At 47.1% G+C, this 27,066-nt stretch overlaps 2 protein-coding genes across 2 annotated transcripts in view; one reads left to right on the top strand and one right to left on the bottom strand.

Annotated features, from left to right (window-relative positions):
* The window catches only part of LOC110469887 (hexokinase-1), a 36,781-nt gene extending 21,858 nt beyond the window's left edge, over positions 1–14,923 (top strand). Inside the window, exons 9-18 of the mRNA XM_021529078.3 lie at positions 1,049–1,282; positions 3,332–3,636; positions 4,151–4,299; positions 4,400–4,519; positions 5,353–5,448; positions 6,163–6,262; positions 8,147–8,330; positions 10,048–10,203; positions 10,869–11,102; positions 11,803–14,923. Coding sequence (XP_021384753.1) covers positions 1,049–1,282; positions 3,332–3,636; positions 4,151–4,299; positions 4,400–4,519; positions 5,353–5,448; positions 6,163–6,262; positions 8,147–8,330; positions 10,048–10,203; positions 10,869–11,102; positions 11,803–11,947 — 1,723 coding nt within the window. The 3' untranslated portion in view covers positions 11,948–14,923. The remainder of the gene's footprint in view (positions 1–1,048; positions 1,283–3,331; positions 3,637–4,150; positions 4,300–4,399; positions 4,520–5,352; positions 5,449–6,162; positions 6,263–8,146; positions 8,331–10,047; positions 10,204–10,868; positions 11,103–11,802) is intronic.
* A 2,178-nt stretch (positions 14,924–17,101) lies between these two features.
* Positions 17,102–26,240, bottom strand: TACR2 (tachykinin receptor 2). The gene is made up of 5 exons (XM_021529123.3): positions 25,822–26,240; positions 22,540–22,734; positions 19,404–19,560; positions 18,554–18,750; positions 17,102–17,394 (listed from the first exon to the last, which is right to left on the bottom strand). Exons 1-5 carry the CDS (start codon positions 26,223–26,225, stop codon positions 17,199–17,201), a joined length of 1,149 nt encoding a protein of 382 aa, XP_021384798.2. The 5' UTR covers positions 26,226–26,240; the 3' UTR covers positions 17,102–17,198.
* Between the last annotated feature and the right edge of the window lie 826 nt (positions 26,241–27,066).

Genomic DNA, 27,066 nt, shown 5'->3' with positions numbered 1-27,066 from the left:
GGCTCTTCCCCCCGTGTTTTTAAAATTCACATCACTGGGATAGTTTGTACCATAGTCATTGGGCTGGATTTTCTTTTTGAAATGGTGAGTATGACGCCAAGGGAGCAGCCAGTAACTTCTATAATGCTTGTTCCTCTTACCAGAGTTTACTCCTGTCCCTGCAGACCATGTTATCTGAACAGCTTTCCATTAAATGTGTGTGTTCATTTGTCTTAACCATAGAGGTCTGTGTCGTGGACCAAGGTAGGGTTGAACAGCAGTGAGAAAAATGCAATTATTGAGAAATTCAGTTATTAAGAGGAAAAATTTACCCTGAAATCCCACCTTACTTCCTGAAGAGATGCTGGTTATAAGTAGGGGGCACATGCCTGTGCAGCTTCAAATTTCTAGCTGATGCTAGCAAGATGCAAGAGTCCTTAAAAAGATGTATGGAGGGCAGTTAGGGATGGCACAATATATACCTGTTGTATTTTTGTCTGGGAAATGACTGAGCTGGACAAGGAGAAGTTTTGCCAGAAGATTTGTTCTCAGGCTGGATGCTAATGAGGAAGAAAACAATGCAAGAGGCAGAGATTCAGTGGGGTTGTAAAAGCATGAAAAGAGACCCGTTAGGATGAAATGCTTAGGCAACCTCTGCTCAGGGTTTTGTTTTTCGCCCTGGGCTTAATTTATCAACACATGCGAGGGAATGAGTGTGGGATTAGGTGTGGGTCAGGCCTTTACTGAATTGTGGGGCTGCTGCTTCATGTTTAAGAGAAGCCATTTGTAGTTTTTAAAGCATCACTGAAATGAAAAAAACATTTTAGTTCCTCCAAATCCTCCCCACAGTGCGGCTGCTGTAGTACCTAGAATTGCATTGTTTGTAGGTGGCATGTTTGCACCGGGCTTTAATGGAAAGCTTTTCCATCTGTGAATGAATGCATGTCCAGATCTGTAAGAAATGTTCTTTCTTCCTCAAACCCCAGGCAGGCAGGGACACCCACGTTTGGCTGTGCCTCAGTCCTGCAGTCCAATACATGCCCACTGAGGAGTCCCTTTTGCTTTGCAGGAGCAAAGAGGGTTTGAACAAAGCCAAAGAAATCCTGACCCGGCTGGGGGTGGAGCCGTCCCACGAGGACTGCATCGCTGTCCAGCACGTCTGCACCATCGTGTCCTTCCGCTCCGCCAACCTGGTGGCCTCCACCCTGGGCGCCATCCTCAACCAGCTGCGGGACAACAAGGGCGTGGGGCGCCTCCGCACCACCGTGGGCGTGGACGGCTCCCTCTACAAGATGCACCCACAGTGAGTGCCTCGGCCGCTGCCGCTCGCGCGTCGCCTGCCACGGGCTCCGGCTTGCAAAGGGGCGAGCGCATCATGCAGTGTTGGAATCTGAGATATTGATGATTCCAAGATTGTAGAAAGTCTCTGTCTTTCAGCCCCGCAGCCAAAGAAGAAGTCATAATTGGTCTGTGCTGGTTTCAAGGTTGTTTATTCTGTTTATCTCTAACATGTTCTGCTGCCCTGCTGCAGGTCTGTCCTGCAGGGCAGCGTGTGGGGCTCTGCCCTCAGTGGGATGTTACAAACATTATATACCAAAAACTATGTGTGTTATATTTACAATAATGTGCCAATATCTATCATCTACGTTGAACAGTGTGTCCCCAGCCTAAACCAGCAGAAAAATGCCAACACTACAGTGAAACATGGAGGGCATGAAGAAGGAGAAAAAGGACAAGACACACCCAATTTCCTCCATTTTGTCCCCTTTGAACCCCTAATCTAGAATCCTAAAATTTTACTTTTGCACCCATGCCACACTTAATTATTACTTATATCAAACACTCAGAGCTGGTAATTCATCCTGTAAGATTGAAAACTCTTTTCCATGGACAGAGATCACAGACAGTGTCTCTGGGGGCTCTGTCCAGGGGGGTTCCTGACCCCCTGCCAGGATCCCAGACCTTCCAGGACAGCCATAGGGAAGCTCTGGATTCCCACAATGCAGCACATCACCCAGGCAGGCTGTGAGATGATGAACCATGGGCACGGGGGTTTAGGTCTGAGCTGGGGAGCTTGGGGGAGAGGAGAGGTGTCCTTTAAGTGAAGAAAAGAACCAAAACCCTGAGTAACTGGATACTGCAATATCAGGAAAAACTACGGTGGTCTGAGTAGATACCTTAAGATATCACCAAGAGACATTTTGGGAGGAGACTTTCTTTGTACAACATAATATTTGTGCCCATCGATTGGCTGTGAGGAGACCTGCATTAATTCACCTTCACCTCCATTTCCAGTTCAATGCCCATTCCTAACCCTATTTTTGCCAGTCTTTTCTAAAGATACACTTGGAAACCAGGGTGGACAAAAACAGTGCTTAACTTTCTGTGGCCTTTAAAAAACTGGCTTTGTCTTGTTTTCCCCATCTTGAAAGTTACATTAATAGTGAAACAGCTGTATAGATTTATGTAGAAATCAGAAAATTATGTTTATAGGGGATCTTCTGAAAGGAGAAGTATGCTTAATGTTTCATTTTCAGTTTCCCATTATTTGTTGAAAAAATATTTTCTTCAGTTAAAGAAACCCATAGAACTAAAAAGTGTCCAAGAATAGTGTTCTGATTAGATTTTCCAGACTGAGCGAGGTCTGGGAATTGTTAAGATAATAAACGTGGGCAATTTTGGTTTTTTAACTATTTCCCACACCATCTAAACCAGCGAGTTCAGGAGAGATCCCAGGAGAGGGAATCAGAGCAGCATTGCAGCCAGGGAGTTTCTCCCATCCAGGATCAGGCGATGAGACTGATGCTCTCCCTTGCTTTTTGCTGACTTTGCTTAGAAATTAGGGAGGAAGGAGGGAGGAAGAAATTAGAAATTCAGGAGGAAGAAGAACTGCTCTTCTCTGGGAGTTTTCCTCCTTGGCAAGCTGTAGTTAGTTTGAGTGTGGTGAATTTGCCCAGTCCCCTTGCATTGGATTGGTGTTGGCAGTGTAGATTTTGGGGAAGGGCAGTGCAGGTTTTGGGGACATGCAGTGCAGATTCTGGGGACATGCAGTGCAGATTCTGGGGACATGCAGTGCAGATTTGGGGGGGATGCAGTGCAGATTGTGGGGGGCATGCAGTGCAGGTTTTGGGGGGATGCAGCGCAGATTGTGGGGGCATGCAGTGCAGATTTTGGGGGGATGCAGTGCAGGTTTTGGGGGCATGCAGTGCAGATTGTGGGGGACATGCAGCGCAGGTTTTGGGGGGATGCAGCGCAGATTGTGGGGGGATGCAGCACAGGTTTTGCGGGGATGCAGCGCAGATTTTGGACTGGGCAGTGCAGAGGCCGGGCTTGCAGCCTCCCCTCCCCGCAGGTACGCCCGGCGCCTGCACAAGACCACGCGGCGCCTGGTGCCCGACTCGGAGGTGCGGTTCCTGCTGTCGGAGAGCGGCAGCGGGAAGGGAGCGGCCATGGTGACGGCCGTGGCCTACCGGCTGTCGGAGCAGCACCGCCTCATCGACGAGACCCTGGCCGAGTTCAAGCTCACCCACGAGCAGCTGCTGCAGGTGAAGAAGAGGATGAGGGCGGAGATGGAAGCGGGGCTGAAGAAGAAGACTCACGACACCGCCAAAGTGAAAATGCTGCCCACCTTCGTCCGCAGCACGCCGGATGGGACAGGTAGAGCTGTGCCCTCGCCGCGGTGGGGACTCTGGCTCGCTTACAGGGTGCCCAAACGGGCTCCCAGTGCGGGGTTTGAGGCTGAGCAGATCTGGTGCAACCAAAGAGGAACCTGAGGAGATCTCAGTGCTGGCCCGTGCTGGTTGCTGGCAGCCTGATCCTGTGTCCTTGCCCCAGGGTGCAAGCAAAGTCACAGATTGAGGGGGGAAAACCACAGCTGGGATCATAAACCCAAAGCCATAGGAAGGGAAGCCTGCTCACGTTACTTGAGTACTTTGCATTTCGGGGTGGCTGGCCAAATTTCAACTCTCTCTCAGGGAGCAGTTGTGTGGGTCCTTTTTCCCTTGTTGATTTAAAGGAAAACAAAACAATCAGAGCAGTATCTGAAGTCCTCCTTTGATGAAGATCTTCCCAACTGAGTTTTTAGGAGATCTTCTATCAAAATACTTTGAGAGAAGCATTTCTTCAGATTTTACTTAGGGTTCTTCAAGTATACACACATATTCTTTTACAGAGAATGGAGACTTTCTGGCACTTGACCTTGGAGGGACAAACTTTAGAGTTTTGCTAGTGAAAATCCGCAGCGGTAAAAGGAGAACAGTTGAGATGCACAACAAGATCTATGCCATTCCCATAGAGGTGATGCAGGGAACAGGAGAAGAGGTATTTGTGTTTCTCTTTGGCTGCACTGCTGCTTTTTAAATAACTCCTTAAGGGCACATAACATGTACAATTTCAAATATTATGACTTTTCTTTTCAAAGCTGTTTGATCACATTGTTACCTGCATTTCTGACTTCCTGGATTATATGGGGATAAAAGGAGCACGTCTTCCTCTTGGCTTCACCTTTTCCTTCCCTTGCAAGCAGACAAGTCTGGATGCTGTAAGTTCCTTAGTATCTTTTGAATCTGCTTCTGTGCTTATGCCAGACCTGGTTTCTCTGCCTTCATGTCACCCACATGACGCTTACAGGAAGGTCACACAAGGGGAAGGTTCATGTGCTGACCCTGACCGGACAGCTGCTCCTATAATTAGTTCCTTTAAGGGTAATAATGCAAATGCTGCCCTTGGCTGTGACAGATAAGAGCATTTAAATTTTCCGTGGTGATCATATCCCTTTTATAAGGCATTATGTTTTTTCCAACTGTGTAAACCTGCTGGTCTGTGACACTTCCCTGGTTTTGCAAGCAGTAAGCAAAAGTCCATCCCTGCTGCCAGTGCCTATTCCCAGGTGATCTTGTCTCACTGGATGGAGTGGTTGCACCAGAATCTGTGGGCTGTGTCACCCTCAGGGTGACAGTGTGGCCTGCAGCACACCCCTGACAAATGGGCTTGTGTTATTTGCACTTATATGTTTAATTTCTTCACTGCCACATACTTACACCAACCTCTGCAGCTGTTAATAGTTTCATGTGTACTTAGCTGGGGTTTCTTTTAAAAAAGGCATATTTTCTATAACACTTTTTTGGGGTTTTTGGGTTCGTTGTTCCTGTCACTTTTTTTTTTTTTTTTTTTTTTTAAGTTTGTTGCAATGCTCGGGAAATTTAGAGCCCAATCACAATTAGTTGTTTTAGATACAAATTCGACGTACTGAGGAGGTATTCCTTTTCACAGAAACTCTTGTGTAAAACATCACACTAAAGTATTTGAGAAGTTAAGTGTACAGAATAACATCTGAGTCCCAGCAACTTGATAACCTCTTTTCTTGCTTTATAGGGTATCCTTCTCAATTGGACAAAAGGCTTCAAAGCTACAGACTGTGAGGGAGAAGATGTGGTATATTTACTTAGAGAAGGAATTAAAAGAAGAGAGGTGATTTTTCTTTTCCTTCATTCTACTCGTCTCCAGACTTGACAGACCTTGTGGGTCAGGCTGGCTCCCTCTCACAGGATCTGTGTGCCTTAGTAGACAAAGGCTGTGTCTCCTGTCTTGCACAGAAGAGTGTTTTTCCCCAGAGGCTTCTGACATTCCACATTTGCCAGAACTTTCAAGGCTTCTTTCAAACTCTGTGGCAATTTCCACATGCTTGAAGAAAGCAGGAGTTTTCAAAGAGGTGTCTGTAGGAATGCACCTTGGTGCACCCTAAAGGACAGTTTTCTCCTCCTCTTCTTGATCTTGAAAAAGCCTCAACAAGTTTGCCCAAAACTTTCTAGCAAGGGAAGAAAAATGCACCTGAGAAAGGTGTTAATTTTGCACATTTATCAGCCAATGAAAAGGAAATCTTAAAACCTTTGTTACCGGAGTTGCTACACAATTGCTGTGATACTGATATTTATACCATGTCCCTGTGTAAAAGATAAGTGCCTAAACATACTTAAGCCAGGGATAAACTTCATTCTGAAGACAGTCTGTCATAGGTAGAGCACATACCTTAGCTGTCTGCTGCTAGATTAGGTTCCTGTTTTTGCATGTGTGAAATCGGGCTGATGCTTTCTGTTGTTTCCAGTGTGTTTCTACATCATCCCCTTTGTTGGAAGGGACTGCCCCTAGCCCAGAGTTCTCACTGCTATTTTCTTTCTCCCAAAGGAATTTGACTTGGATGTGGTGGCTGTGGTGAATGACACAGTGGGCACAATGATGACTTGTGCTTATGAAGATCCAAACTGTGAAATTGGGCTCATTGTGGGTATGTGTTAGAGCTGCTTTTTATTAAACAGCATATCCACACATCTGTCTGTGTTCTCGTGGAGGCATCCCTGTGGTTAACTGAAAATAAAGCTAGGATATCTAGGAGTAAAAGAGAGCAAAATTCAACAGCCAGCTTAGTTCTGTCCACAATCAGTCGAGATAACCAAGGCTGTGATACACATTAAATTCTGCCTGTTTTGTCTGGTAAAGGCATGCTGCTGCCTGGGAAGGAAGCAGATGTGGGCTCAGGGAGCCTCAGTAACTCCAGTTAGTTTGGCCTGTCAAGAGTGTCCCTGCTGGATGTTATGGTGGCCCACAGCTTTCCTCAAGCCAAGTGGTCTCTCAGAATAAAGCTGCAAAATGCAGCCACAATTCCCAGATGGTGGAGAGCTGTGAGAGACTGAGCACAGGCACACAGCTCCCTTCCCAGCAGTGAGACAGCTGAAGTAATTCCACAGCGACTGCTGATGCCTCTGCAAATGCCACGCTTGGGGAGCCTGAGTCATGGGGCAGTGTGAATTCCCAGAGCTCTCCAGAGAAATGAGTTTTCCATGGCAGGAAAGGAGACAAGGCACCTGCAAGCTTTAGGAGTGCTTTCAGTTGTGAAGTGCCTTGTAGGAAAATAAAACACCACCAATTTCTCCTGCAGACAGCTGGAAAACATCCAGGGTGAGTCAGCACATGCAGTGTGGGCAGGAAGCCGTGCCTGCGCAGCTCCACCGTGCCGTGATTGCAGGAAGCAGAGTTCCCACCAGGAAGGACAGCGTGTCCTTGGGGTGCTGAGACACCCCCTGGAGACCATCCACTGCAGCCCTGCCAGATCTGCTGTGCAGCCAGCATGTCTGTGTGCAGAGCAGGGTGTCAGAGGTGGCCTGGGCACCTCTGGGATAATGGGAATGAAAGCCCCAGGACTCTGACAGCTCCCTCTACCCTGCCTGGCTGACAGCACCTGAGGGAGGTCAGGCACTGGTTGGATTTGGTCTGGTTTGCTCCTGCAAACCTGGCTGTCAGCCTGCAAACCCAGACATTCCCCCTGCCAAACCCTGTGCTAGGGCTCAGCTCTCCTGCAGCAGGGAAGGGATCTGTGGGAGGATCTATTTTAGCTCAGACTGTATTGATGTAATTCCCTAAAAACACGGCAAAAGAAAACAGACGAGCTGTAGTGTAGCAACTGGTATATAATTTGTGATGCAGGATTAAATGAGAGTTTAATAACTTGAAAAGAACTTTTGCCCTGGTAGCAGCTAAAGCTGCCTCTCTTTGCTAGTAAAGCTTTCCTCCCTAAAGACCTCTGTGTACATGGAGCACTTTGCCACACTTCTTAGGAGCCTCTTTGAAGAAATATCAGATATGGCCTCATCTCAACATTGAAGTGACCTTCCTGCTGTAGAAAATAAGCAATTAAAATCGGAAAACCCACCAAGCAATCAGCTGGTAAACCCCGTGCTACCTCAGAACTTGCTGAGGTTTTCAGTTCAACATATTTTTCCCTGAATACTGTGGGCTTTATGGAAGGTGGTTCCCAAGCTCTCTGCTTCCTGAAGTTTTGGGGTCAGAAGCATGTGAGGTTTGGTGTGCTGAAAGGGCTGCCCTGCTTTTCCTCCCTGCAGCGTGGGACCTTCAGCCCAGCTGGCCTGGGTGAGCTTCCTCTCTGAGCCACCCTGAGCAATGCACCACAGGAGTCATGGTCTCCTTCCCTTTAGGGCTGTCCAAGAGTCAGGGATTGGGGTTGTTTTTGTGATGTTTCAAATGATGATTCAACTACTTCTTTCAGAAAAGAACAACATTGAAGGTCCCCCAGAAAGTTTGTCAGGGCTGTGGTGCTGGCTTTAGCCTTGTTCTGTTCCAGCCAAGGAGTAACCTCAGTGTTTGTTTCTTTCAGGAACGGGCAGCAATGCCTGTTACATGGAGGAGATGAGAAACATCGAGATGGTGGATGGTGAGCAGGGGAGGATGTGTGTGAACACGGAGTGGGGAGCCTTCGGGGACAACGGGTGCCTGGACGACATCAGGACAATATATGACAAAGCAGTCGATGACTTCTCCCTGAATGCTGGCAAGCAGAGGTACTGCAGCATAAATGTGTGCTGTACATATGAGCCAGCCTGCATTAAGTGCTTCTAAGACAGAACTGGGTTTCTCCCAGTTGAGAAAGGAGAGGTTAAGAGTGGAAAGTTACTGCAGTCCTGCTATCCTGTGGGATCTCCCCTCTCTGTGCTTTTCCTGGATACTGTTTTTTTGTGACTTAGTTGCTGCCATGGGACTCAACAGCAATGCTTTCGGTAGGATTTCAGAAGTCTTGAAATTATGAAGAGGCCCTTTTTCTCATCCTGTGCTGTACAGAGGGGATATGATGGCTAGTCATTCTTTTACTCTGGGTCCCAGGTTAATCTCTTTTAGCTGAACTCTCTTTGTAGAGGGCTGTGCCTGTGGAAGTCCTGAACTTACACCAGCTGGCGTGGTTAAAGCTTGGAGCTGCTCTCTGTAAAGCAGTCAGGAGCTCTCAAGCAGTTGAGGCCAGCTCTTATTTCAGGCAATTTTCTGGATGGGATAAGTCATGTTCAAGGACCTGCCTTTCTTGCTTCTGGAGTTAGGTCCTCTTTTTGGGGTTCAGCTTTTGTTTGAACAAGTACTTCTCTGTCCCCTTCAAGAAAAACTTGACAAGGAGATGCGTACCCAGCACTGATGAAAACTGGGCTGAGACTGTTGCTTGCTAGGACTAGTCTTTCATCATTTCTTTGCAGCAGTGCTTTGATGCCAGGAGCTTTTAAAAAGATTTTGTGAATAGGGTAAATCTGCCCACAAAACCTGAGGAATACAGACAAGTTGGCAAGTCCCACGGGAAGCTCTTTAGAAGCTGAGGCTCAAGCAGACCCAGAGGGGCAGACGTGGAGCGAGCCTGATGCAGCAGCAGAGTTGGCGTGGAGTAAGCAGCCAAGGGCAGTAGTGGAGACTGCCAGGGGAATAATTTATTCCAGAGATAGGCACTCAGGAGGGGGGAAACTTGCTGGGTACAAGCTTGAGAGAGCTCATGGTATTAAATGGACTGCGTGGCCTGCTTCCAGCGGGATGGTGTGCTGGGCTCTGCTCAGCCCAGGGCACAGGCCCTGCTGTAGAGCTTCAGGAGGTGAAATAAAGGATGCATCACTGAATGCCCTTCTCAGGAAATCGAACTGTTCAGTTCTTGTTGGTAAGGACAACTCACAGACCCCAAAATGCTCCATTCAAACCAGAATGATGCTGGACAGGAGGGAGAGCAAAACATGGCTGAGACCTCCGAACAGAAGAAGCTCAGTGGCTCCATGCAGCAAAATTGCAGGGAAACCACGAGGTACAGTCACTGCAAATGTAGCGTTTTTAAGGGAATCCTGTGCTTCAAAACCAACCCTCTGCAAGATAAAGGATGGAAATAACCATATCCAGCCCATTCACAGGACCACTGACCTGCAAGTTGGCAAGCTGATGGTCGGTTGGGTTGATTTATTCTTTTCAGTTAATTCAAACACTTGGTTTCCAGTAGGCAGCCAGGGAGGAACCTCTCTCAGCCTCCAACTCTGCACACAGGACCCTAGTTTCCCACTTGCAGTCTTGCCTCAAACTAGAGAGAGGAAATATCTTCCACCTGCAGACCTCTGTGTAGCACAGGATGAGGAGTGTCCCAGGAGTGATGCTTACCCCTGGTACCTGTAGCCCTATGTGCATAGGGCACTTGCCTGATAACACACCTGTCATGCTGCCTTTGCAAGCATGGGCAGATTCCCTGTGAGCTGTTTTTCCTTGCAGGTATGAGAAAATGATCAGCGGCATGTACCTGGGGGAAATAGTCCGCAATATTTTGATCGACTTCACCAAACGGGGTTTCCTGTTCCGAGGCCAGATTTCAGAGACACTGAAGACCAGACATATCTTTGAAACCAAGTTCCTTTCTCAGATTGAGAGGTAAGAGCACTGCAGGGGAGGCTGCTTGGAGTGTTTGTCTGGTGACACTGCTGGATGGGGGAAGGACAGCTGGAGAGCATTGCTTGCTTCTCTGGAGAGAATTTGGGTTTCAGTCTGTGTGTGTGCAGGAGGATTCCTTACAATATCTACTGCATTTCTAGCAATGCTCACTTCTAAACCCTCAGAAGGGCTGTTAAGGATTCCCTCACTCTATCATTTTATTTCCTTGTTTGGAAATCAAGCCATTTTCCTGGGCCCCTTGTGTGTGTTTAAGTGCAGTTGTGGAATTGAATGAGCACTAGCTGAGTGAGCACTGCTTACTGGGTGTTTTTGTGCTTTTATTGCTTGGACTCTGTATTTTAAAGCAATCTCTGAGGCTTCACGGGGGAAGAAAAACCCGAGGTCATTGTTAAAAATATTTTCCTGGAATGCCCCATGTTAAGCAAAGAGTAGGGGAGGCAGTGCAGAGCTGGACTTGGAGCCTCTGTTGCTGCTTGCACCCCTTCCCTGCCCTGCAGCAAAGTGCAGGGGTGACTGAATTTGCATTCCCCAGGGTCACTTGTGCTGTCAGGAGAGGCTGCTACCTGGGGTGGGTGCACCATCAGTGCAGTGGGGCTTATGGCTTGACTGAGGGAAACCTGTAACACTGTGTTCTCCTCCCACAGTGACAGGTTAGCCTTGCTGCAGGTGCGAACCATCCTCCAGCAGCTGGGGCTCAACAGCACCTGTGACGACAGCATCATTGTCAAGACAGTCTGCGGGGCGGTGTCGAGGCGAGCAGCCCAGCTGTGTGGCGCTGGAATGGCTGCCATTGTAGATAAAATTAGGGAGAACAGAGGGTTAGAGCGCCTGGAGATAACGGTTGGTGTGGATGGCACTCTCTACAAACTCCACCCACAGTGAGTGTTTGCTTCTCAGCATTTGTTTGTGCCTTGCGTGCACGTCCTTCCTTTTGATGGTCCCAGCTGGACTCTCTCACTTGCTGGAATAAGAGCCAGGGGAAAAAAATGTCTTAGTCAGGGGGCTCAGGGCTTTATGAAGGGCAACAAGAGGATCAAGAATGACTTGTGAAAAATTATTGGGGTGGTGAGAAACTGAAGGGGACACAGCTTGCTGAGTATTGGAAGCTGTGTAGCAAGGGAAGGATCTCTTGGCTCTGGACAGGCAATGACAGAGCAGTGCTGAAATGCCTGGTGCCTTTTTGGAGGATGCTTCTTTTCAGTGTCCAGCAGAGAAGAGCTGCTGCAGAACAATGCAGGTGAGGGCAGGAGTCTAAAATGCTGGGGGCAGGAGAAGAGAACTAGTGCCCACCTCTAGTGTGCATGGAGGGAGATGGGTGGGAAGGAGGGGACTCACGTGGTCTGTTCTTTTCCCTTTGCTGTGGATTCCTGATGCCAGTTAACCTCACACAGACAGGCGGAGCTGGGATGCAAGTGCTTTTTTCCTTTGACTCCTACTGCTCCCAGGCTTCAAATCCACCCTGATTTCCAACATTTTACTTCTTAGCCTGATGAAAGGGAACGCAGTGCAAATGCCTGTGGCAGTGCTCCACAGTTGCTGCAGGGCCTTCCTCACCCACTGCCCTGTTTCCTTTCACAGCTTCTCGAGGATCATGCACCAAACAGTGAAAGATCTGGCACCCAACTGCGATGTGACCTTCCTGCTGTCGGAGGACGGCAGCGGGAAAGGGGCAGCGCTCATCACAGCGGTGGGATGCAGGCTTCGTGAGGCTGAGCAGAACTGAACTCCACAATCCTGGCCTCAATTCTGTCTTGTGTTTCTCATAAAGCAGCGACTGCGTAGTCAGAACTGGTAAAAAACTCAGAACTCACTGCTTTATCAGGGGAAAAAAAATTACAACTAATGACATAAGAAAATAGGATACAAGATAGAATGTGTGCTCTTAATAATATCTCCTGTTTCTGGACCCCAATCTGCATGTTTCTTACTCACCTTGTTGGTACCTTCCCCATGTGTAGGTCATGGAAAAAAAAACCAGTCTATAATTTCTGCAGTTGTCAAAAATCAGTTGTTGTCCGAGACAAAATTGCCCCCAAGTGATGTGCGTTGAGAGCTCCCGTTGCATCGTACCAAACGTGTTCTTTGCAGCATCCCTGTTAAGCACACTGCCAGCACGCTGACCACCAGACCTGGGTGTTGATGCTTTTAAGTGACGGGGAAGCAACAGCTCCCTCCTGCATTATCTACCTGCTGTTGTTTCGTCTCCAGCGGTTGTGAAAACATTTTGGTGTGTCAGCACTGTGCACGCACGTAACTCTGTAGTGGGACTTGACACTGTGACTTACTCACTTTCTTGATGCCTCTTGTCATGGTGAAAGTCAACATCCTTGTCCCACAGATCTGGTTCCACTGGTATTCCCCATTGCTTCTGTGAGTAGTGCTGTATTACTGGGTGAAATCCATCACGTTTTGGCGAGAAATCCCTAAAGAGTAAAGCTGAGTGGTTGGTGACTGGGGTAATCCAAATCTCCAGACCTGCGAAATCAGTAGATCTATGCTCCCTACACGGCTGTGCTGTATTCTTCTGTCGAAGGGTTCTTATAGAAAATAGTTCCTGTCTCTTCTTGTTAGTCTAGGGCACTGCAGCTGCCCTTCCACTAAACCTGCAGCCCAGCCCCATCCCCCGGATGCGCCTACTTCCGTCTCTCGCCTTAAATGGGTATTTGCTTCCACACAGAGCTTTAATCTTTAATGCTGTCCAGCAGTCACTCAGAACACAAACACTAGGCCAGAGTTAGTGCGCAGAAAGGAAGAGGAAGGTTGCGTTTTGATCTTGCCTTTGAGGACCCAGGTGCATAAACAAGCCAAAAAGCCAAAATTGGGTGTAGCTTATTCCAAGGACGAAGGCAACAGCAGATCATTTACATGTGGTGTACCCTGTCCTCTGTCCAGTTGATGCCATTATTATATTTGCATACCAGTTGCATCACTTAAACTGAGAAGCAGTTAGGAAGGTACATGTCGAGTAACATTTTTAAGTCATGCCACTTTCTGCAAAAAGGGAGACCACACAGTAGTCCTTAATTCCCACTCTTCTACCAAAAATGAATCTGAGATGTCTGCATGGTTTTCCCTGCTGCCTTTTCCTGCAGAAAGTAGATGGAAATTTGCAGGCTACTCTTCTCTGTTCTCGTTCCACTCCCTAAGATTTGGATTGCCCTACCTATTGATAACATTTCAATATGCATTATGGTGCACTGTGAGTGAATGTTGTAAAGTAACCTGTAAGTCACAAACAGTCATTGCAGCTTTAAGTGTGTGTCTACCTGAAAAATTGCATGCCTAACTGGTTTTGCAAAGGTAGAGGGTCTTTTTACTTTACACACTAGTAGCTCCAGTACTAGTGTTACGTGATACTTGTGAAAATATTAAACTTTTTTGATGTGCGTTAACTGGTGTTTAGTGGTTCTTTCTGGAAGAGGTGCTGTTGGCTGGTGGCTTAATGCTTTGGGAAGACCTATTGTGTAGGGAGAGCTGCAGCATAATCCCAGTGGTGCCTGTGTTTTGTGTGTGTGTTTTTATTCCCGGGCATTCGGGGTCAGATTCACACAGGTCCCCGTGCCTCGTGTTTCCTGCTGTAGTTCAGCAGAGGCACAGCGCTGACAGCGCCCAAATCTTAGGGGCCGTGTGGCTCGTCCGGGTGCCCCTCGTGCCCCATCTTGTGCAGGGGGATCTGTGGAGCAGGAGGACCTCGGGGTGCTGCACCAAGGGCAGCGTGGTTTCATTAGGCTGGTGATGGGTCCGGCGTGTCCGTGAGCTCCGCGTGTGCGTAGGGTTAACCTCAGCACAGTCCCGGTGTCCGGTGCTCCTACACCACTGGCTGGCACTGCCTGTGTGGGAGGTGTTGGAGATGAAACCCCTTTTGCTAAAGCAGTGCTTCTCCAACAGCACAGTTTGTGTTATGGCTTGAGTAGTCTCTGTCAGCCTTGAGGTGCAGCTATGACCCCAAACAGGAGACAGAAGAAGATGAGAAGCTTTTTGGGCACAGAGGACACGTTGCATTTGAATTGCTTGAAGGTTTGCAAATCTTGTGCCTGCCATCGGCAGTGCTGTAGGGGTGGTGTGAGCCATGCCTGGGGACCTGGGTTTGAAGCTCTTCAGCACCTGAGGGCCAGGCTCAGTGCAGGATAAAGGGTGAAGGAGAAGTGGAAGTTAAACTTGGTCTCAGGGTGACTGTGGAGATGCTGGCATAGGTCATTTTGTTTATTGGATCCAGCTCATAACAAATAGGGAGTGAGTTTGTGTTTCTAACTTTTCCTACCGTGGACCATAGTTGATGTATTTGGCGGTTCTTTTCCAAAGGGAGACATGGTGGGATTTCCATTTCCAGACTACTTCTTTCCCCTAGGAAACTGTTTCAAGTGAATCACAAGCTATAACTGTCTGAAGAAATGTCTCCAGTGTTACCCAAGCAATGACTGAGATGTCTTTCTTAAAGCTTTTTAGGCTTGGTGAATATTATCACAGTCCTCTTAACTGTTAAGCTGTAATTACTGCAATATGAACACAAAAATCTTATATTTCCTGGGGAAAAGACCATTTGCATACCCTTGTTGTAATGTCATCTGCTCCTTACTCCTCTGGGGTTCTCTCAGAAGCCTTTTGAATGGGTTTTAAAACAAGCAGACCTTGTTTTGTTTTGTTTTGTTTTCTTAAGAAAATAGCAGAAGGCAAAATAAAGTGTTTCTGAACTTTTGAACCCCGTTCTGTGCTTTTTGTTTGTTCTTTTGCCATAAAAATGAGATTCTTCAAGTGTTTTTATTTACTGACTGCAGGCACTACTTTGCTACTTGGAACACAAGTGAACATGCAGGGGAGGGACTTATTGCTGGCCTGGATGTCTTTACTGCTGTGTGGTATTTAATCCTGTCTATATTTATTAATGGAGAATTGCATGTACCTACCATGGGGCATGGTGTTCCTGTTGCCTCATGTATCACAGCAATAACGTAGCTTGCCTTGGGCTGCCTTCGTGTAACAAGAGCTTGGAGCATCTCTGCCTCCTTAACTGTTGCTTTTTCTATGGGATAAAACCTCAGGATCTGCACTGTGAGTCTGTCAGGGCATGGAGAATTCCTTTTGTAACGTGAAGAAATCATCCTGTGCTCTCTGCTTCCCAACAAGAGAAGGAGATGCCTCGAGCTGTCAGAAAACATCAGTGCCAGTCAGGGACTGCATGGGGATGCAGCACGTGTGTGACTCTGGGCCATCTGCAATAGACTCTGGCTGGATGTTCAGGTGTCATGGAAGAGGGAGGGGGAAGGTGGGATGCTCAAGATAGGCCTGTTTAATCTAAAAAACTCTGCATTAGAAAGCTGCAGAGTTGAAAGGCCTTAGAGTCACAGCAGCTGGGCAGGGGGAGTGCAGCTCACATATATCAAATACTGAACTCTGTGAGTAGGTGTCCTTCAGTTCCTTGGAGCAGGAGTCTCTGCCATGTCTCGCCTGGTGCCAGGGATGTGTGCCTGGCAGAGCATCCCTCCCAAAGGGTTTTCCATCCCTTTGGCAGAGTGACTTGGTGGTGGCTGTCTGTAAATGCCTCTTGTTGCTCTCCCTCTCCCAGCACACACCCCAGCAGGGCAGGTGTGGGAAGAGCAGGCTGGCCTGGGCAGAGGCCTGGCCACGTATCATCACACTAGAAACTGTCTGCTGGAATGATTTAAAATAGTGAACTTTTTCAGAGGGGCCTGGGCTCTCTTGTCCCAACAGTGGAACAAGTTGGTTGCATAACATAATTGTTCTCCACAGAGCCAGGGAGGTGGAGAAGTGGAGAAAGCACGTGTATCTCATACCTGTTTTGGAGCAGCCTTGGCAAAATTATATCCCTGAGTTCTCTTTCAGTTCAAGCCATGAACATTTTCAGTGAATTTACTGCAGAATTTAAGCCTGGCAGCACTTTGTACTTTGTCTTTCACAGAGCAGAGGAGAATATTTCAAATAATTGGATCTTGTCAACATTATAGGAGCTTTTTAATTGATAAGGTATGGCTCTATGATATTATTTACAAACCTGGCATGAGAAGTGAAGGTGATTGTAAGGTGCTAAGTTACCACACCATTATTGAATGTTGTATTACTTTTACATAATGTTTATATTTCAGATTCTCCTATTTTGTGTGCCTGCACATAATGCTTCAGGCTGGGAAGATGACATATTTCAGCCTTTATTTTCATATCTGGGAAGAGCAACGAGGATAAATATGGGGTAAGTCTGGAAAGGGAAGGTGAAGGGACTATCTGGGAAAAGACAGTGATGGACCACTGCTGTTAGGACTAAAAGGATGTAAAGGAGGTGGATTCTGATTGGATCCATGAGCCCTGACCAAGCCAGTGGCCATCCCTGGCTACTGACTCTTTTGAGAGCCTCGCGCTCTAAATTAGGCACCACAATTAATGTGAAGGAGAAGTCACTTGACCATGGTTTAATAGGAAAACATCATCGTATTTTGGGATGAGGTTATAGAAATCCATGTAATGACAGCATCTTAAGGAACTGTTTCTGCTGGTGAAATTGTAGGCATGAAAATCCCAGAATGCAGAAAATTTTGAGGGCAGGCTGGATTTTTCAGTTTGGATGTGTTAGTGTTTGCCTTTGTTGTAAACAGGCTTTGGCCCACAGTGCCTTGGGGCTGCTGTACCATGGGATTTGGCTGCCCACACAGCCCTGGGGGTCCATCCCAGCTGGGCCACAGGAGCCCCAGCCTTTCTGCTCCATCACCTTTTTCCTGACTTGAAGTGTCTTGGTGGAACTGAAGTCAGGAGATGTAAGGGAGGGCTAAACTCATACCCGTAGCTGGGTGATATTTGGACCTACATGGATATAAATGTTATCAACACACTGCCTTCAATGCTGATGGCATCTAAAGAAGTCCTGTAAGAAACACTTGCTCCAGAGAAAAAGACTTGCTTTTCAGGCTTCTTCAGATCTGCTGCCTTGGCATGGTGTATGGGGATACAGAACCAGGAGCAGGAAATCAAAGTGTTGATTGGGTGAGGGTAAATGATGTCTTCTCTCTGTCATTCAGCTGAGTTTCTGTGTTGAAACTTGTTGTTCTTGACTTCCTGTGGGTTGTCTGGTAGAGAGATGGGGACATAAGTTTAAGTTTGTCTTTTTCTGTTGCTTTTATGCAGGGACACCACCGGAATGCTAGCTTGAAGCCAGAGCGAAACCTGTAAAAGTGAGAAAAGCAAATACATGGTGAAATGACCTTTCTAATTGTGCAGAGAATGAACAAACTCATTACTTGGTTCTACCTGTGAATGACTATGGAAATAAATATTTCTACTGAAATCGAAGGAATAAAAGGTGAAAAGCTAAATGCATGAAAGCATGGAGGGAGTTGCACTAGGAGTTTCTGATCAGATTTCCTTGTATTTTAAGTTAACATAGTGATCAGTGAAATGGCAGGGTGTTTGATGTGCTCAGTAGATGGTGCTGACCATGCTGGTAACTGCATTTGTGAGACACAGAAAATCTGAGGAAAATACATGCATTTACCTACTGGGAGCTTTTAAAAAAAACTATGAATAAATAAAGGAGGAAGCTGTCAGCTTTCTGAGAGAGGAGGGGGAGGACATGTTTGTGTGTTTCATGCTAAATGCAGTTTGGGTGAATGGCCTGAAAAACTCTTCCTTTGCCAGCTCACAGGCAGGATGATGTTTGAAAGGCTCACAGGAGCGAGCCCCGCAGCATCACGCTGGAGTTAAACACTGGGCTGCTGCAGTGCCGGTGAAACTGCACAGGATTTGTGCTGATAACCATTGATTACCTTTGAGGCTCACAGCGAGCCTGAAGAGGCATGGGGGGGTTATGGATGCAGGATTTGGCACGGAGACCCAGCCAGAGCAGCTCCCTGCGCCCTGCATGGCGCAGCCCTCCCAGCGCAGAGCAGGAGGGACGTTTCTTGGCTGCTCCCTCGTGGTGACACATCCCGATGGCACCTTGCAGTCACCCGTGGGCTGCTCCTGCTTCCCACCATGGGGGTGAGCCCAGCACTGTGCTGGGGGTGGCCTGGGAAGAGCATTGGCTCAGCAGATGCAGTGCAGGGATTACAGATCATCCCCTTGGAAACAGGATGGTCTGCATGTGGAAATGGGTGCAAATGTGGCTGTGCTGATCCTGTGCCTGCTGCTTGCACTTTATTCAGAAACAGAAAATACTGTGGGCTGAGTTAAAAGCTCAGAGTGCATCCCATCTCACAGTTAAGTTGTCTCGTTGGCCTAGGGACTGCAGTTGAAAATCACAGCTGTTTTAACCTCCTGAGATTTATGCTTTTTTTCAGTCAGAGATTTGAGTTTTCTTTGTGCACACATGCTCACACTACCTCACCTCTGGTTCAGGCAGCAGTAGATAATGGGGTTGTACATTGTCGAGCTCATGGCAAGGAGGAAGACGGCGAGATACACCTGCTGAATGTACTTCTGCTGGTAGATGTCTTCCTTGAAGCTCCCCAGGATGAAGTATATGTGATAGGGCAGCCAGCAGATGGCAAAAATGATCACCACTACCACCATTGTCTTCACAAACTAGGAAAACAAAACAAAGGGGTTATTCCTGGGCTCTGGGCTCTGGGGCTTGCTGGGGCAGTGGGAAGTGCTGGTGTCACTTTGAGGCTGGTTTGCCCTCCCAAAGTGCAGAGTGTGGAATGTAAACCTGGACTGCTGTGGCAAAGAAACCAGCCCTGGTGATGAAAACTGGAACTGGGAGGGAGTGCCCTGGCTGTGGAAACTGGAACAGGGAGGGAGTGCCCTGGTGATGGGAACAGGGCGGGGGTTACAGCAAACCTTTCCCAGGGCACTGAGAGGACTCTGCAGAGGAGCTGCTTGTAGCTGCACCAGGGAGATGTGCAGGGAAACGAGATCACTGCTCTTACACTGAGACTGCTCCACTCTTCCAGAGTTTTACCCTGGCTTATCCTGCAACGTGTGGATCCTCTTCACTCTCTAAGGGCTGCTGGCAGCTGGCCTGCTGCTGTGAGCTTTCTTCCTTGAAGGCTGGCTGGTGCACGCAATCACCTTTTTTTTCAAACTTGCAGGCTGATGCCTTTTACCCCGGACCCAAAATATTTTGTTAACCTTTCAAGCCCAATCCCACAAGATTTTTTGTGGAACACCAGCTCCATTTTGGAACTGGAACTAGCAGGGCTGGTGTGCTGGGGAACTTAAGTTTCACTTCTGACCTTTTTTTTGGCATTAACTTGGTGTTCGTAGTGGACTCTGTTCAGGTGGTTGCCTGGAGCTGTGCTGCTCCACAGAGTAACTCCTATAATGCTGTATGCAACAAACATCACCATTAAAGGCAGTAAATAAATCAACACAATCACGGCAATGTGGTACCTGAAAGAGAAGAACAAGCAGTTTTTCACAGTCAGTATGGCTCTTGGAGAGCTCTTTCAGAACTTGGCTTTTGGATATATATGCTGGCTCCTATTAGCAAAACCACAAATAAGAATTTTTGCCTATAATTATTGTTACAGGGACTTCTGTAAACAGCAAAATCTCATCTCTCTGGTGGTGTGATGAGTGGTCCTTGGGCTGGACTCCCTTTCAAGACAGAGTAACATCACTGATCTTTTAGCAGAGGGTTGCAGTCCCGGGCCACCTGAATTGAGCTTTGCTATCCTACTGCAGCCAGGAGAGAGAGAGATGGTGGCAAAAGTACAAACCCTTAAATCACAGGTATAGGAAAGGAATAATCCAGAAACTATAGAGTAACTTGATGAATGCAGCAGTGGCAACAGTGGTAAAAAGCCAGATCAGGGACTGCAGAAGATATCTGGCTGCTAACAGGGTGCACAAAGATGCAGATAGTGAGGAAGGGATGTTGCCTGTATTTGTGTAGCTGGCTGTTTTTATTTGCATGGGCACACAGAGTTAATATACCACCAGCAGGCCACTCAGTTCCTGCTCCAGCTGAAGCATCCCCCCACTGGCATCCCCTTAGCTGTATTTTAACCTCAGCCCTTTCTAGTTTTCTGTGTCACCCCACAAACTTCTGCTGGTTCCCTCATGCTGGGGGCTGATTAGTTTAAGCAACTACCATTTATGGGAAGGGAACAACCTGCTCAGTCCCTTACAGCAGCTGTCAAATTAACATAAACAGTGTGAAAAGTAGGATTAGGCAGGAGGGCTCTGGCACACGCTGCTGGCAGTGACCCCAAAAGGCTGGGGGAGTGTAAATGGTCTTTCTCAGTCTGACAAGGCTCTGGGGTTACTCCTCACATTAGAGCACTGTTGAAATGGGTGTTTGTTCCTTGGGGTGGCTGCAAATTCCAGACTGGTGGCTGCATTAAAAAAATACTATATTTGTGAGATGTGGCATGTTTGTCCCTGCTTGTCTTACACTTTTTCCAATTGTGCTCAGAGCAGTTCCTCTTTTGAAGGTCCAAATCTGTGTGTGGAATGCAGCAAAGCCCTTTTAGGGTTCCAGTCCTGGGAGGAGGAAGGGAGGATGGGAGCCTCAGTTTGAGCACACGTAAAAAGAAACCTTTAGTCTTGTAGCTTTTCTACTTTGCTGCAAAGTTAACTTGTCACCAGAAGAAAAATCCTCTGTGGTTAAGTTTACTCTGGTTAAACTTCTATATCCTTTATATCTAATATTTTTTCAGGCACTGGCAGTCAGTAGTGCATTGTTTGGAGGGTTTTTTACTTCTTTCTGTCATAATTATACACATCTTTCCTGCAGAAAAGGGTTTTCCTATGTTCTGAAGTCTAGAAATCTTGAAAGATGGGTTTATTCAACTACAAAGGATTCAGAGGACACACAGTAAACACAGGAACCCAGCTCTCAATTTTTTTTTTGTTTTTCTTTGTGTTCCTTAGTATTTCTTTTCTTTGCTAGTATATGAATGGCTGCACATGGCTTTTTCTCCATGATTTGTGTTGCAGGCATCTGTCCCAAAAAACCCATCACTAGGTATGATTTCTGGGGAGCAGTGTTTCCAACTTCCTTCCTAAGAGAGATGCCAAAACCTGCAGATCTGAGGCTGTTCAGGGAGAGAGAGCTGGTGAGTGATGGATTGTGGTCAGGAGCTGCTGCTCTTCAGCTGGAGATCCCAGAAAGGATCTGCTCTGCTATTTGCCACGTTCAGAGCCAGCCTTTCCAGCCCACAGGGACTTTATCAGCATGCTGGGGAACTCATTTGAAACTTTTCCATGCCATGGATGTGGGAGAGATAAACCTCACGCTTTTCGTCCGAATGGAATAGTCACCAGTGACTCATGTATTAGTGGTTATCTATTCTCCTTCCTCCTCAGTCCACAGGAGCCTGGCACCCTGTTCCCCAAGAAGTACCAGAGGGTACCAAAAAGGAGCCCCCAGGAAGAGGGGCATCACCAAACATGAGAGGTTTGAGCCTGATTTTACTCTTTGCTCAACTGGGAACAACTGGCAACCACTGAATATGCTGCAGCTTGGCCAAAATGACACAAAGGTCATGGAACTTGGCACATATTAGTGTGAAAATCAGTTAGTCTGGTAACAGCTGAGTTGAGGAGGCATCCAGCTGCCTGCCAGAGATGAAGACTGAGCAGGAAAAATGTCCCATGTGCATGGAGCCGGGCAAAACCCTTCATGGTGGGTTTTGGTTTGAAAACTTGTTTGCACTTTGTCAATCGATTGGTTCCTTTTCCTCATTTCTTCCATTGCTACTTTGTAAAAATATGTTTTGTTTGATAAATTTCTCCCTGCGTGCTTTGAATGATGAGTAATCCCAGCACAAACCCTAAATGCAGGGTATGGCTTGTTTCATCTGTTTGAACAATCTTGATTTCAAGCAGGAGAAAATCACTGTGAGGCTCAGGAACCTCCAGGAGCTCAGATGTGTGCCCAGATAAATATGTCTATGAAACCTTAGGATGTTTGAAACATGCTGCTCTCAGGTTTTATTTTCCTTTTACCCCCACAAAGAGCAGCATCATTTTTAACTAATTATGTGGCTTCTCAGCACTAAAGTACCCAGATTTCTCCTGCCTGACAGAGGAAGAAAATCCAGAACCTTTGAAACCAGGATTTACTGATTGCTTAGAGACTTTTGGCACTGGTTTATTTTAAATTCCCCAAGCTCTGTATGTAGGGTTTCTGGACATTACAACTAGTTTTCAAAGCAGGGGAGGATGGCAGGTTCAGGATTACCCTGAACCACAATCACCTGGCATCTTTTGCCACAGCTGGCTTAAATTGAGTTTAGATGGGCTGCCCCAGCCCCACATTCTCCTGCTCTCTCTCCCAGCGCTCTCCATAGCCAGCAGTTTGGAGATGAAACTATTTTCCTGGTTAGCTTTAGCCTGAGCTGGGAGTTCCATGGTGTCTCTTACGCCAGCTGGTGCTTGGATCCAACGTCGTCAGGCCACACCACGATGCACTTCATGGTTCCGTTGTCCACGGTGATCTCGGCGTAGAAGCACTGCGGGAAGGCAAGGCCGAACGCCACCAGCCAGATCATCCCAATGATCCCTCTGGTGCTTCCAGCAGACAGCCTGGCCTTGAAGGGGTGAATGATGGCCACATACCTGCAAGCAACAGGTGTAGTGCTTTTACAGTTAGACTGGCAAGCTATTCAACAAATGCAGCAAGTGTAAAAACTCACCGGGAGTGAGTGGGATTTATTAATATAGATATTTTGACAGGTTCCAGGCTGTAAATAATAAGGAACTAATCCTTTCTGAAAAGAATTATTGCAGGTCTTAGGGAAGGATTTGTTAAACCCACGTGGATGGATGATTCTGGTGTGAAGAGGAAGCAGTCCTTTGTGTCTTCTGCATACAGGTTTTGCAAGCATTCCCCTTTTGGAATTTTTTCAAAGAATCCCACAATGGTTTGGGTTGGAAGGCACCTTAAAGATTACCTAGTTCCAATCCACAGCCATGGGCAGGACACCTTCCACTATCTCAGGTTGCTCCAAGCCCTGTCCAACCTGGCCTTGAACACTTCCAGGGATGGGACAGCCACAGCTTCTCTGGGCACCCTGTGCCAGGGCCTCACCTCCCTCACAGGGGAAGAATTTCCTCCCAATATCCCTTCTAACCCTTCACTCCATTAGCATGAAGCCATGTCCCCTGTCCTGTTACTCCAAGTCCTTGTAACAAGTATTCTCGCTCTTTTATTTATTTTTGCAAATGACTTACCAAAAAAAGCCCAGCCAAGCTTTTCTAATTCATCATTCTTAATTAATAATTCTTCCTAATTATGTCAATCTCTGATGCTTTGTATTAGCACAAGAGCAGACTGGGGTCTTGACTCATCATTTACCCCGATTTTTCCCCCACTGATTTTGAGCTGTGGAAAACTTGTCCTGTCTGCCTCTGTCTGTGAGTGCCTGAGCACTGGTGCTTGCAGAGGAGGGAAGGGCTGACCCTTTCATCCCACACCTGCTCAGAGCCCTCAGGCACATCTGACTATTGGATTACTCAGGAGCCCTCTGGTTTTAAGTTCCTTGTGTGGAAATGCATGGTGTTGTAACGACTACATAATCAATTATGCATTTCTTGTCATGCTGCCCCTATTCTTTGTCATGGTTCTAACAAAGGCAAAGTAGAGTGGAAAATGCCCATTGCCTCCTGGTTTTCAAAGGAAAAAATCAGACAAGTTGTGCTGTCTCTTGGCCAGGCTGTTGGCAGGGAGTTCTGCCCAGCTGCTGCTGCAGGACAGGCAGCACGGTGAGCAGTGCAGGGCTGCACAGCAGCAGGGCCTTATTTAGCTATAAAACTTTCATGTCACCTTGCTTTTCTTTAGCTTGCCATAGGAAGTGTTATACAGTGCTCAAGTCTGGTCAGGGAGGAATCCATTGGTGCATATTCTCCAGAGTGTTTGCCCACAGAAGTGCCTGAAATGATGATCTGTGACCCTCAGTGAATGGCAAGTCCTGGGAAGAAATGATGCCAACCACTGTGCTGTCACTGCAGCCTGTGTTGCAGATATCAAAGGTGTTACAGGCTTTCCCATGCTGCCAGGGATGCACCCCCAAGGCAAGCTGTGATTTTAGGTGAGCTCCTGCAAGCTGGGAGATTTATCAAACCTACTGAGGTCTCCTGGCCCCTCTTGCTGTGTGGCAGCACGGCCTTTTCCCCCACTGCTGCTCGTGCTCGGTGTGCCCCCTCTGAATGCCCCTGTGACGTCCCAGCATGCTGGGACTACAATCTTTCTCTGCTCCTCATGCATGTAGGCAAAACAAGCTGAATTTTGGACCTTCTTGTGCCCTTTCCAATCAGGTCACAGGAGCCTTTGCTAAGTGGAGTGTGGAACTCAAGCTGATCGATAAGGCTGCGTTCCTGCCCCGAGCGCTGCAGTGGGAACAGCTGCTCTGGGAATGGGAAGTGGAGAGATCCCAAACCCAGCGGTGAGGGGCTTTTCCATGCCAGACAGAAGTGACTTAGATCAATTCTCAGCCTCCTTCCTTAAAATAAACCATTTCAGAAGATATTGTTTTTGCAGAAGTTAAACATTGGGGCTGGAGTGGACACGAGTTCTCTTAATAAATGGAAGCGTCGAGTTTCCAGGAGACAGCGTCAGGATCTGTTTTAAGGCTAACCAAAGAATACCTAAATATGGTTTGCAGTGAGGAGCTAAGTTCTTTTTCTGATCTGTGCCACGTGACTAAAGAGATTTTGGCTATATAGGTGCTTTCACCAAAAATCCCCAAGGAACAAGAGTAGGAAGACATGACAACAGGCTGAAACAGCTTTTTAAAAATATTCTTTGTCAGACAACGTGTATAAAACAGCCGCTCTTTCAGCCCTTTGCTAAAGGAGCGCTGCTATTTCACCGGGTCAGGCTGCCCCAGGGAAATAAATCCCTGTCCCTGAGGCTGCAGCAGGGAGAGGGGAAGTAACGCAGGGAAGACAGGAAGGGTGGAAGGGGAGCAGAGCCTAAAGGAAAATAACTCCTCTCCTTCTTGCACACAGCGTTGCCTTTAAGGGAGGAGACTCCCAGAGGCTTTTAGCCACTTTCTAGTAAAAAGGAAAAACAGCTTCATGCTATTTAACAATGAGCTGTAAACACAGTCAAACTCCCTCAATTAAGGCTTAAAGTAAAAGTGACTTGGTAGCTGGAAGTGAATTTTATGAAAATACCAAATTGCCCCAGAAGTCAAACAGAATCACTGTAATTAATTCCCTCCCTCTCAGAAGAAGCCATTCTAATGAACCAGGGGAGCAGACTCTGCCATTTCTAATCTAATTTCCATTATTTCTGCTGGTTTGCTGGACTCACGGCAGGATTAGGACTGCTGATAGTTTCAGCAGCCTGCAGTAGATTCTCCTTTTTACAGATATATCAGTCTCATGGTTAAAACGAAAAACCAACAAAGCCACAGTAGAGTTTTCAGGATGATTGGGAAACAATTTATGATCAATAATGCAAGAACAACAAAAATACCTGCCACTTTCACTCATTACAGATTCAGGTGTGATTCAGACCAGGGATAAAAAGCAGAAGATCACACCATAATTAGCATCAAACCCCACAGTCTGGCAGTCATTCCACTTTGCTGATACAGCACCTGACAGAGTGGGGGCCAACTGCACAGACTATTGCAACCATTTATTTTATGACTTACAGGGGATCTTTTCTGGACCTCATCTTCTCCATTCGCCTCTTACCTCTCTGCAGCCACTGCTGTCATGGAGTAAATGCTCACAAACACTGCAGTGATGGGGAACCAGTTCTGAAACCTGCAGAATTCCTCACCAAAATACCAGACATTGTGGCTGGCATAGATAAAATTGAAGATGGTGTTGAAAGCGGACATCAGCAGGTCCGAAAGAGCCAAGTTAACGATGAAGTAATTGGTAGCAGTCCTCATTCTCCTGTGTGCCAGAATAATCCAGATGACGGTGGCGTTGCCAAGGATGGATGTGACAACGATGAAGGAGTAGGTGATGGCCCAGAGAGCGATTCTCCAGCCCGGCTGGCTGAACTGGGTTGCCGCCATCCAGTTGCCGCCGTCCTCGAGGGAGCCAGCCCAAGAAACGTTGCTCGCGTTAAAAACAGAAAACATGCCCATGGCTTTTCACTTCTTGTAAGTGTAAAAGAAAATCTTCTGGCATCTGCTCATTTCCTTGCAGTAGATGCTGGTGTATGAATTTCCATGCATTTAACCAAATGCTGTTAAAAGGACATCGGGATGAGCTGTCTCATGTCCTCTCGTCCTGTTTTGCAAGTGATGCAAAGCAGCTTCAGGAGGAGATGAGAGATGCCAAGGGCCTCCTCCTTCTTCCCTGGCATTTTAACCTATGCTTGAAGAGCAAAAAACTAAAGACCAACTCTCTTCTTCAGGTTTATTTTTCCTCTAAAAAAGGAAGGAAATAATGGGAAAGGAAGATGTTTTCCAGGCCAGCGGCAAGTGATGTCTTCCTTTAGATTACTTTCAGGGACAAGAGAACATAAAAGCGAAAAAGCCAAAAAAAACTTCAATCCACGTAGAAATTCTTTGTCAGGGCAGCAGTTTTCTAAAGCACCAGGTGTCTGAATCCCCTCCAGTGGGACTGAGGACATTTGCTGTTCTTTCCCTGTGCAGCTATCAAGTATGAGGCAGGAGTTGCACTGGGATAAAATCTCAGCAGGTTTTAAGGGGACTTTGAAAGGAGGTGGAGTCTCTTGCAGGGGAAAACTAAACAACCAATTTGACATCAAATGAAATGTGGCAAAGTGGTACACGAAGCTTGCCCCCCTTGCTGCGCTCAGTTAGTTTTGAATAACCTCTGCAATGGCCACGCTGCTCTGTCAGGATTTTTACAGGCTTGCATGCAAGGGTGGTTACTTCACCAAGCTTCCCAGTCCTGAAATCCTCAAATTTCCAGGACCTGCTTGTCTTCCTCTGAGCTCTCACAGCAAGAGAGAAACTA

This window comes from Lonchura striata, chromosome 7, assembly GCF_046129695.1.
Source record: "Lonchura striata isolate bLonStr1 chromosome 7, bLonStr1.mat, whole genome shotgun sequence".
Classification (NCBI taxonomy): domain Eukaryota; kingdom Metazoa; phylum Chordata; class Aves; order Passeriformes; family Estrildidae; genus Lonchura; species Lonchura striata.
The sequence above is the reverse complement of the archived record's forward strand: the minus strand, read 5'-3'. Positions and strand labels throughout refer to the sequence as shown.

Bases quoted from the DNA above. Each gene is read 5' to 3' on its own strand.
- TACR2 (XM_021529123.3), bottom strand. From the start codon at position 26,225: ATGGGCATGTTTTCTGTTTTTAACGCGAGCAACGTTTCTTGGGCTGGC. The intron at 22,735-25,821 runs GTAAGAGGCGAA...TGTTGCTTGCAG, and splicing joins ACAGCAGTGGCTGCAGAGAG to GTATGTGGCCATCATTCACC. The intron at 19,561-22,539 runs GTAAGAGACACC...CTTCTCTTTCAG, and splicing joins GGATCCAAGCACCAGCTGGC to GTACCACATTGCCGTGATTG.